Source organism: Vanacampus margaritifer, chromosome 15 (assembly GCF_051991255.1).
Source record: "Vanacampus margaritifer isolate UIUO_Vmar chromosome 15, RoL_Vmar_1.0, whole genome shotgun sequence".
In the NCBI taxonomy this organism is placed as follows: domain Eukaryota; kingdom Metazoa; phylum Chordata; class Actinopteri; order Syngnathiformes; family Syngnathidae; genus Vanacampus; species Vanacampus margaritifer.
The window spans coordinates 18813715-18824782 of record NC_135446.1 but is presented as its reverse complement, the minus strand read 5'-3'; the positions used below and the strand labels follow the sequence as shown (position 1 = coordinate 18824782).

Below are 11068 nucleotides of genomic sequence, written 5' to 3'. Positions count from 1 at the left end.
GATGTGACTTCACTAAGGAATAAAATGACAACTCGTCATTGAAAATACTTTATTAGACATTAAGTACGTGATTATATGTACGTATTTCCTTTTTGTATGTAAACGAATGACGATTTTGGGATCGTCGTTATTGTGTGACGTTTAAATTGCAAATTGCCGTTGAGCTACTTTTCTCCATCACAAAAATAACTACACTCTTAAACGGTTGTATACATTTCTTTATATGCACATTTTCATTGAACCACCTCAGAATGATCATCATGAAATCACAGATAACACACAAATGCCAGCAGTAGTGTATGGGAGATGCTGAATTGGAATGACAAAAAGCTTTCGGAAAGAAGCCTCCAGCAGAAACACAAAACGACAACTGTGCAGTTTTAATTTAAAATTTAAAAGCATCTAATGAGCTGTGTGGACGTTGGAGGTCAGTGCAGTATGAACCATCTGAAAGAATCATAAACTCATTCACTGCCATAAATTCATTTTAAAAAAAGATTATTAAAAATTAGGGGCGACAGGCAATTAAATGTTTTAATCGTAATTAATCGCATGACTTCACTAGTTAACTCATGATTAATCACAAATTTCATATCTGTTCTAAATGTACAATAAACATTTTTTAGCTTTTCATACTCTTGTTAACAAAAGAGGGAAAACAAGTTAAACTAATAGAAATAGTTCAAATGAATTTTTGACGTTTTTAGCCGTCATTGGCAGTGAATAAGTTAATATTGCACAAGTTCCTCACCTAAGGCCTCTTGAACTCTCTCTCACACCCAACTAAAACTGCAAAGGACCTCTCCACGCTAACCAATTAAAAACTTGATGAAAAGTGCTAAAATCTAAATACATAGAGACTTTTTCACTATTTAAAATTTTAAATATGAATGGTACGCTGCCGTGTCAAAACCAATCATTCATAGAAACACAAAAGCTAAAAACGTTCATTGGTCAATTTGAGAAAAAAAAAAGGACAATCCATACTAGTTCAACCCTGTAAGGCACAAGAGCCTACAATACATCTTGTTAGCATTAGCATCTAGCTACAAGTCATAATCCAGTCATACTGCATTTAAAGGAAGTAAAATGTAAATGTGTATGTACTAGGTACTAGCCCTGGAAAAAAGGCCTACTTCCCAGATGCTACACGGCCAGTTACCTCCCTCCGGAATATCCTCAAATCGTCTGAATAAGGTCAATTCATAATGTAACCCTCAACTCCGCCCCTAAGAACATCAAGTAGAAAAGAGTAAGAAACCCACAGCTTTGTAGAAGACAGCATACAAGAAGTAACACGTTGTCCTTCAAATACAAATGAGGTGCAGGATGTGAGCGCGATCAAAAATAGACACAGCAAAAGTGGACTTTTTCAACTTCATATTGGATCTTTTCAGCCAAACAAGTCTTGAAGGTCGTTGTTGGCGGACGTGCTGTGCTTCAGTCCGCTTTGGTTGGCAGCGGCGGCAGTTTGAGAGAAGTTCTGCGGGCTGAAAAAAGGGTTCGCTTGCATCCCGAATCCCGCCGCCGGAGCCCCCTGCATGACGGGCTGAGCGTTCTGGGCCGGAGTGAACTGGCCGAGCCAAGGGGTGCCGCCTCCGGGCGCTATTTGATTGAGGGGGACTTTGGGCTTGTTGGACGTGAAAAGGTTGTCCAGCGCAGACATGTTCACCTGGCCGTGATTCTGCGCCACGGCGCCAAAGTTGGGGGTGCTGGCGGCGGAGGCCATGCCGCCGTAGACGGCGGGACCGGCCGGTCGCATGCCCATCCCCCCCATGCTTGCCGTGGGAAAGCCCATGGCCGGGTTGAAGCCGTTGGACACCATGGACGAGGAGGGGAAGGCGGACATGGCGGGGGAAGCCTGCGCCACGGGTGGCCGCGGCGTGTTGGTCAAAGACATCGTGTTCAGGGACGCCATGTTGGTGAGGAGGCTGCTGGTCAGATCTTTTGTCTAAGAAAAACAGACACAAATTAAAGACCTACAGTTTTGTGCTCAAAGTCTGTTTCCATAGGAAAGTAGTACATTAATTGGTGTCAAGGAAGTGATTGATCGTAATATATTTTTTTTAACCTGTGAGTTGGCAGAGGCGGCCGGTTTGATGCTCTGCGGCGCCAGTGGCTGCTGACTCCTCAGTTTGGCCGCCTGCTCCTGCTGCTTCGCCAGTCGCTGCTTCTCCTCCAGAGTCAGAGACATCTGAAGACAGCAGAGAAACGTCGTTGATAACATCTTCCGGTCGGTGCTGGATTTCACTTTCCTTTCTTTTCTTTGGTCCTTCCTCGGGTCTCCTGACGGCCTCACGACTCTGGCTCGAAGTGTTCGGTTTAGGTGAACGGTATGGGATTTTTTAAAAGTAGGTTTTAGGTGAACTAATGAATATACACACACTCGCACGCACATCCAAAAAAAAAAGAAAAAGAAAAAAGGAGAGCAATGATGATGACATGTCAGATCGGTAAAATTACCGAATGAACAATACTGAGCTCTCCAGAAAAAAAACAAAAACAAAAAACATCTTCATAAAACCAAATTTGTGGTCTTCTTACTCTATTGGGCTGCGGGGCCGCCGCCGCCGCCGCCGAGGATCCGTTCTCCTTCCCGTTCACCCCCGCGCTGCCGAAGATGTCATCAATCTGAAATCAATGGCGTTAAAAAGCACGCTTTCATCCGGTAACATTTCTTGCTCTTGACCTTAAGTAACCTCACCTGGTGCGACGACGGCGGGTTCTTGGTCTCCTCTGATGACTTCTCTGCGCCGGGGATGTTCAAACTCCTGACGGGGGCGGACGGCGAGAAACAATTATAGAGAAAGAAGGCCGCTTTTTGTGTTTGTTTGGCATTTTTTGGTCCGGAAATCACCTCTGCTGCTCCTGCATGATGTGCAGCTGCTCCAGCTTGGTCTTGTGCTCCGCCTCCATGCGGCTCAGCAGCTCTCGGATGACCACCATGAACGAGTTGAACTGGAACACGTGAGATCTTTACGTCAAAAATCCCATCATCATCATTTAACAATGAAAATATATATTTTTAAATTTTTTATTTTTTTAAAGTACCTGATTGAGGTTGAGGTTGCTGTCGATGCTGAGCGACACCAAGTGCGGCAAAGTCTTGGTTGCCAGGTTCTCCTTGGGGATGCCCAGCTTCTTGTGACTGAAGGTGCACTTGTAGATTCCTGAAGAGGTGACAAGTAAGGCGGTGCTCAAGCAAAAAAAATTCCCAAAAAATTTTTAACCCTGGAGAACCCAAGAACCCTTTTCTTTTTTGGAAAATTATGAATTCTACATTAAATGACTGCTATAAGTTCACTGAACACCAAAATATGTTTTTTCATTTTAACCTTTTTTTTTTTTAACTAGCTCAGAGTTGCTAATTTATCAAAATATATATATATAAAACATACTCCTAGGCATTCTGCAACATGATATGAAATAGATTAACAAAAAAAAAAAACATCTGATGGTTTGCTGAGAAGATGGTTTTGTTTGGATAGATTTCCAGCTCAACAAAACAGCCATCTTGTCACCGCCACTCTGGCTCATGTAAGTGCAATATTCATCCACTAGATGGCCCCATGCAGGGGTCAGAAGTGGCACTCTGGACTTAGAAGTTAAATTTGCAAAAAAGAAAAGAAAAAAAAAGGTCTTTGTTATTTGAGTAGCAGAATTTATAGGGGTCAAATTTGACCCCGTGGGTTCGCCAGGATTTTAATCAGGAAGTCAAGGATTAAAAGCTCACCCAGGATTCCCATGAGCACCGCCGGCTCCCTGGAGGGGATCTGCTGCAGGAAGGGCAGGATCTCGTCCACGACGAACCACTTGTCCATGTATTCCAGGATCTTCCCGAGACACACCAGCGAGTTGACGCGCACCTACGCCGCCCACGGGAAGGCAAAGGTCACCGCGGCTGCGCGTTGAGTGTTTTTTTTTTTCTCCGAAAAGGCGGGAGAAGACTCACGGCGAGCGAGGACGTCTGCAGGCAGGCGGATTTGACGCGAGGGATGAGGGAGTTCTTGATGGAGGGGTAATCGATGAGGTTGGTGAAGGTCGGGATGATGTTGAGGCACAGCTCCTGGAAGACGGCGCACAACAACGGCATGCTCGTTTTTTGCCATCGGTGTCCCGCGAGTTAACTTCCCAATTATTAGGGCTGAATAATTTGAGTATGTAAGTATGTATTTTTTGTATTTTACTCTTACAAAATTATATATATTACTCATAATAAAAACTTTTTCTTCAGAAATGTTTTGTCTCATAATATTTCACCTCTACCCTAAATGTAGCATTTCCTTCCCCCATTAACATTTTATTCTTATAAAATCAGGACCCCCCCCCATAAAAAATAGATATTTAAAAATGATTTATCATATTACAACTTTATTACTTTGAATTCAAATATTTGTATTTCTAATAGAAGTTTTTCATGTAAATTATTTTCCTCCCTAATAAATGTTTTATATTATATTTTTTCATTCATGTGAAATTAATAACTAATTTGCTCCCCAAAAACGTATAAATACGTTTTATTTTAAATATGACCATGTTCCCAAAGACATATTTATAAAAAATTTTATGCTAGAGCATACAGAAGGCTTTGATGCAGCCTTTGAACTGAATAGAATGGTTGAAGCAATGGTAGATATTACAAAAACGACCAGCAGGTGGCAGCAGAGTATGAGAGATCAACTAGGGCCACGTTGCAAAAAGCTTTCCTCCACTGTTTTAAACAGATTTGTGAATAATGATGAAACTTTGCTATATTGTAATACTAATACTAAAACAGAAACAGATAGAAATATACTTTTTTTTTCCTGATGAAAGAAGAGACTCTAATCTTTTTTTTGGTAGGTTCAAATTTTTTATAGCAATAGAACACAATATTTTTTGGCCTTGCAAAATCAGTCAAACTCCAGTAAAAAAGCCGGGAGCGAAGGGGGTTGCTTCAGTGAAGATGGCTGCCAGCGAAGTGCGTTAACTGTAATGCTATCTGCGCCCCAACATTTTTAGGCTAACTATTTTCAATATGACCAAGACATTATTTTATAAATGTTTTTTTTTTCCATAGGAAATTTAGGGTTAAAGTTGCATGATTTGGAATAAGTAACATTTCATTTCAAATCTAAAATGTGCATTTAAACTAATGCTCTGTTAAAAAAAAAAAAAAGAGACAATCCAAGCATTATTGTTCGACAGTCATCCTGCTCTCGTGTTCTTGTGGAAGCGCGACACAATACTGTGATAACCAACACACAAAATGGCCACCTGGATCTGCACAGACGGAGCTTCCAGAGCTCGGTAAACCATCGGCAGCACGCTGCTCTTGATGTCCTCCGCCGGTGTTTTGGTCAAGAGCAGGTCCATTTTTTGCAAGAAAATCAGCAGAATCTGCATGGGGACACGGGCGGGAGTTATAAAACCACTTCCTGATCAAGAAGGTAAAGAACCAGCTAACCAGCTAACCACCTACCATGTTACTAGCCTTAAGAAGCATGGGAGGAAATAGAAAGACGTCTGATAAAGTGACGAAGCACAATATAGATTCAGATGTCGCTTTTTATGGAGCGTTGGGCTCTACCTGGATGGGCTCCTGCTGCTTGAAGACGGGCGTGAGGTCGGGCAGGATGAGGCGGACGTACTCGTCCTTGGTGCACTCCTCGGCGATGAGCAGCACGTTGGGCAGCACGAAGGGCACCATGTCCGGGTTGACGAACTCCGAGGTGAGGGACGGAAGGATGCGGTAGACCACCACTCGCTTATCGAGACAAAGTTGAAAAGGGATTTCTCATTATTGTGTTGACCCTCATTATGACATGAATGCATTCCATTAAGTTTTATAGGGGAAATCAACTAGGGGTGGGAATCTTTGAATGTTTCACGGTTCGATTCGATTCCGATTTTTGGGTGCGCGATTCGATTCAGAATCGACCTTCGATTCAAAAAGATTTGGTTGACTGATTTATGCTTCAATTTATAGATGTTCAATTAATTGTAATGATCTACTCCAGTCTGACTCGCTAATGCTAATTAGCGCGCTACTCGCGGCACTTTTATCACTCAAAAGAACGGCTCCATGCTGCAAAAAAACTTTTATTGGAATAACTTGATCGTGACTTTTTCCTTCTACTCTCTAATGTGGCTACAGCTTTAGCAGTGTATCAGACCACGTGGAACCACACTGCCCCCAAGTGGTCAAATCGGGTACAACATGAACAGCACAACCAATAAAAGCATACATAAACAAATCGAAGACAGTATAAAATTATATAAATAAAATCGATTTTGAGACATTAAAATCGATTCTGAATCGTACTAAATGAGAATTTATTTTTTGGCACACCCCAAAAATCAACCCCCATTTTTTTGGGTGACAATAATATGCCCCACTAGTCTACATATGGTCATCTGGGTAATATTGCGCTAGTGGAATATGAGTTAAGCAGCAAAATCCAGCCGTTTTTATCCATCTCAGGGGGCGGCCATTTTGCCAGTTGCTGTCGACTGATGATGACATCACAGTTGCTCAGGGCTCAGGCAACGACCAATCACAGCTCACCTGTTTATTGAAGCCGAGCTGTGATTGGTCGTTACCTGAGCCCTGAGCAACATCGATGCTGTGGCAAAATGGCCGCCGCCAGAGATGGCTAAAAATGGCTGGATTTTGCTTCATAACTCTTATTCCACAAATGTAATAAAAGTAATCAGAATGCCATGTTTAGACTAGTGAGGTCACATATATTAGTGTCAAGAAATGTTTAAGGTTGACTTCCACTTTGAGTTTACCTTGGGAAGTTTTGGCAGGACTTTGGGGAGGCCCTTGTAGAACTGCGACTTCTGCAGATTATCCCTCTGGAAAAGCGAGTCGAAGTACTGCAGCGTCACCGCGCCCACGTCGTTGAAAAATGGAATCTGTTTTTTTGCAGATGGGAGAAATCCATCAGTCGCACGCCTGACGAGGATGAGGTGCCAGGCGACCAAGCCAACCTTGGTCATCTGGTCGGCGTCGGGACGCAGGTCGGGCGTGACGCTGAGCAGCATTTTCACATGCTCGCGCACCTCCTCCGGCATCTTGTTCAGCAGCGCCGGACTTATGTTGGTGAGCTGTAATGCGCAAAAAACAAAACAAAAACGTTGGAACGCGAAAGGCAAATCGGCAGCGACGTCGACGCTCGGCGCCAACCTGGTCCAGCTGTCGGCTGAAGCTCTTGAAGATGTCGTGCTTGTTGACGGCGAACACGGGCTTGCCCTCGTTGAAGATGGCGTGCGCCACCACGCCCAGCGAGTACATGTCGGAGGCCGTGTCGCAGCTGACCGACAGGATGTACTCGGGCGCCAGGTACTCGGGGTTGGGCAGGCACAGCGGCGGCAGGTTGGGCTCCCATTCCTTACACGAGTATTTGGGCTGCGAGGAGGCAAAATGGCAGACATACGTCAATATTTCATTATCGGCGTCGTTCGCAGAAATGTGTCCAAAATGAGGACGAGCAGATCATGTCTCCTTCCACTCACGTCAGTGTCTGACGGGTTGCTGGATGAAATACTGAAATCAAAACCCATAATCTTCCACGATCCACTCTTGTTGAGAACAATGTTTTCTGGACACAAGTTTCTGTGGACCATCTTTACTCCGCTGTGCAGGAAGGACAAACCCTCAGAGATCTAAAATGACATAAAATTTAAAAAAAAAAAGACAATTCAACATGTGATATTCAATCTGAAAGTCTCTCAGGTTCTTTCCTCGTACCTGCAGCAGGCCGTACTTGGTCTCCACGTCATACAACTTGTACTCCTTGATGTCGTTGGGCACGGGGCTGGGCAGGTTGTCCCAATGGCCGAGCACGTTGGACAGACTGGCGAAGACCGGTTCCGTGCAGAAGGCCAGACAGTCTCTGGATGAACCACAAGAAAACGTTGACACGTTTTCCGATCGGTGACATCTTGGTCACCTTAAGTGGGGTCAAAATGAACTGAAAAACGTTACTCGTGTTGAGGAGACTCAAGGGAGAAGATTCATGTGTTTTTTTTTAGGCCATTAAAATATATTTTAATTTAGTAGCTTCGTAGCATAATTGTTACAAGATTATTAAAAATTACCATGTGCTTGCTAAGAATTGTGTTTTTAGTCATTTCCCCCAAAAAAATTCAAATATGACTTAGCCAACAATACTATAATGACTGTTATTTTCTTCACTTTTTTTTTTTTTTTAAACCTGTACTGTAAATTTCTTAACCACAGTAAAGTGTCACTTTTAACTCATTTGCTGCCATTGATGGCTATAAACGTCAAAAATTAATTTGAACTATTTCTATTATCGTAACATTTTTTCCCTACTTCTTAATATTACAAGAGTATGAAAACCTAGAAAAAAAAAATTATTTTACATTTAGAACAGATATAAAATTTGTGATTAATCATTATTTTGCCCAAAAATGTTCAAATATGACTTAGCCAACAATACTATAATGACTGTTATTTTCTTCACTTTTTTTTTTTTTTTTTTTTTTTTAAAAACCTGTACTGTAAATTTCTTAACCACAGTAAAGTGTCACTTTTAACTCATTCGCTGCCATTGATGGCTATAAACGTCAAAAATTAATTTGAACTATTTCTATTATCTTAACATTTTCCCCCCACTTCTTATTATTAACAAGAGTATGAAAACCTAGAAAACAAATTTTATTGTACATTTAGAACAGATCTAAAATTTGTGATTAATCGTTCGTTAACTAGTTTAGTCATGCAATTAATTACAATTACAATTTTTTATCTCCTGACGAGATGATTATTAAAAATTAGGGGCATCAGGCAATTACATTTTTTTTATCATAATTAATCGCATGACTTCAAGAGTTAACTCTCAATTAATCATAAATTGTATATCTGTTCTAAATGTACAACAAAAGAAATTCTAGGTTTTCATACTCTTGTTAACAAAAGTAGAAAGAAATATGTTTAACTAATAGAAATAGTTCAAATGATTTTTTGACGTTTATTACCGTCAATGGCAGTGAATGAGTTAAAGGGGAAGCCAACCCCCAAAAATTCTATACAATAATATGGTGTATATTGTATACACGCCGACTAGTCTAAACACAGCATTCTAATTAAGCAGCAAAATCCACCTGATTTGATCCATCTAAGGGGGCGGCCATTTTGTCACTTGCTGTTGACATCACAGTCGCTTCGGGCTCAGCTACCGACCAATCACGGCTCACCTGTTTTCTGTGTTTGGTCATGTGACATTAGCAAACTGAGCCATGATTGGTCGTTACCTGAGGCCTGAGCAACTGTCATGTCATTGTCAAATCAGTGACAAAATGGCCGCCCAGTGAGATGGATAAAAACGGGTGGATTTTGCTGCTTTATTCATTCCACAAATGTGATATTGAAAAATTATTTATTAAAAAATAAAAAAATAAATATGCCAGTAGAACATTAGTAGATAATCTACAACCGCCCGTGTATCTATGGCAATAAACTCCTTCATCAAAATATGAGCAGTGTTGAGTCAAAGTGTGACAGCCCGTATGTTTCCTCCCACCCCACGTGGACAAGTCAAGAGTGTGCTAGTCACCGCGACTCCTCCAGAGGATGCTGAACGGTCAGGAGACGGGGGTGTCGCAGTCGGGTCAGCTGTTGCACCCCTCGCTTCAGGGAGTCCACGATTTGGTCCTTGTCAAACTTCTGGTACTTGTCAATCATCTTCTTATCAAAGACGAACACGGCCACTTCCTGGAAATAACAAAAAGGCATCCCGTGAACATTTCTGTCATTGCAAAGGGTCTCGGTATCATACGACGCACCTGCTTAGTGGACTTCTTGGTACCGTTGTAGATCCTCCAGCACATGCCGGGACCGGCGCTGGCGATGTGACGGCCCACCTCGAACTCCCGTGTGACAGGGTTGCCCATGACGGCGCTGGTGACGTCGGCCGTCACTTTGGTGACGGTGCTCTTCAGCTTGTTTAGCATGGACTCCATGATTGGGCTGGAGCGGGCAGCTGGAAGGATGCCCAGGGTCGGTTAGGATCTCACATTAGGTAAGGCGTTCACTTTTTCAGATTAATCATCGTTTCAAGAAATGTCTCCGGGCCGCGTCCAGCCAAATAAGGCCTTCAAAACGCTTGAAAAGGAAGTTGATGACAGATTATGCAACGGGAAGTCTCATAAAAAAAACACAGTTGAAAAAATGTTCATGCCACTTTGCAACACTTTGGCTAAAATTATCTTTTTTTTTTTATGAAGGTAGACATGAAATGAAAACTGAGTCTGTAAATTCTTGTTCTGCTGCAATCACTTCGAATTTGAAATCTAATTTGAAATCCATTAGTATGCCAGAAACATTTTCAGTTTGTCTAAATTAATTATGATCAAATTTTCCTGTCCCACTGTCAACATCTGAGCATTTTTTATTTACGTTCTGTATTCTCAGCAGGATCTTGGCATCGATTCAATCTAACACTACTTCCGATTGTTTGGAATGTTAGTATGAATATCATTTAACACATTGTTCATTTAACTAATCATTAAACATTATTGATGACGAGCGAGTCGTGGCTCGGACAGGTTACCCCCAGCTAGCATACAGCGATTACTTGAAGTACTAAATAACGGCAGCTCGCTGACATGTTCTCCCTCTGTGACGTTAAAACACATTTGTTCAATTCTCTCTATTTAATATTCCTGGAATGATTCACCGCGGCAGTCGGGAAGCGAAGCTAACTAGCCGACAATGCGCAGTAACACCGCAGTCGTAACAATCAATCAAGAGTCACAAACTGCTATTTGGTCAACTTACACAATTATAGTACAAGATGTTTCCAGGCGATTCCCTTTTAAAAAGCCCACTCCCCGAGGAGTGCTGTCACTGGCGTGTGTTGCTCACAGTCCCCATGTTTTCAAGCAGCCTACAGAATGCGCTAGCATGCTAGGCTAGGCTAGGACGCCTGACATTTGCTACTTCCGGGTTCCGCGACGTCACGTTTTCTAGACGGGGTCACTATTTTGCAAGGACAACTACTGTGCAGTTCAATGTGGTCACTATTTTGCAATCTTAAATGACACTATACATGAAAAT

The 11068-nt window shown here is 42.2% G+C and overlaps 1 protein-coding gene across 2 annotated transcripts; it reads right to left on the bottom strand.

The window, feature by feature from the left end:
- Positions 1 to 197: 197 nt before the first annotated feature.
- scyl2 (SCY1 like pseudokinase 2) lies at positions 198 to 10958 on the bottom strand. 2 transcript variants are annotated; one of them, XM_077544824.1, is made up of 19 exons: positions 10790 to 10958; positions 9796 to 9992; positions 9567 to 9724; positions 7736 to 7880; positions 7501 to 7650; positions 7172 to 7393; positions 6976 to 7092; positions 6775 to 6900; positions 5570 to 5746; positions 5462 to 5473; positions 5257 to 5379; positions 3953 to 4066; positions 3734 to 3866; positions 3052 to 3170; positions 2858 to 2958; positions 2705 to 2771; positions 2545 to 2631; positions 2072 to 2194; positions 198 to 1951 (listed from the first exon to the last, which is right to left on the bottom strand). In XM_077544824.1, exons 2-19 carry the CDS (start codon positions 9970 to 9972, stop codon positions 1394 to 1396), a joined length of 2709 nt encoding a protein of 902 aa, XP_077400950.1. In that variant the 5' UTR covers positions 9973 to 9992; positions 10790 to 10958; the 3' UTR covers positions 198 to 1393. The 2 variants fall into 2 exon arrangements, with proteins under 2 accessions (XP_077400950.1, XP_077400951.1); XM_077544825.1 differs by lacking the exon at positions 5462 to 5473.
- Positions 10959 to 11068: the final 110 nt, after the last annotated feature.

Coding starts and splice junctions, on each gene's coding strand:
- scyl2 (XM_077544824.1), bottom strand. CDS start 9,972: ATGGAGTCCATGCTAAACAAGCTGAAGAGCACCGTCACCAAAGTGACG. Junction 7,394..7,500: donor GCAACCCGTCAGACACTGAC/GTGAGTGGAAGG, acceptor GCCTCCTCGCAG/CCCAAATACTCGTGTAAGGA. Junction 5,747..6,774: donor TCCTGCCAAAACTTCCCAAG/GTAAACTCAAAG, acceptor TGTCTCGATAAG/CGAGTGGTGGTCTACCGCAT.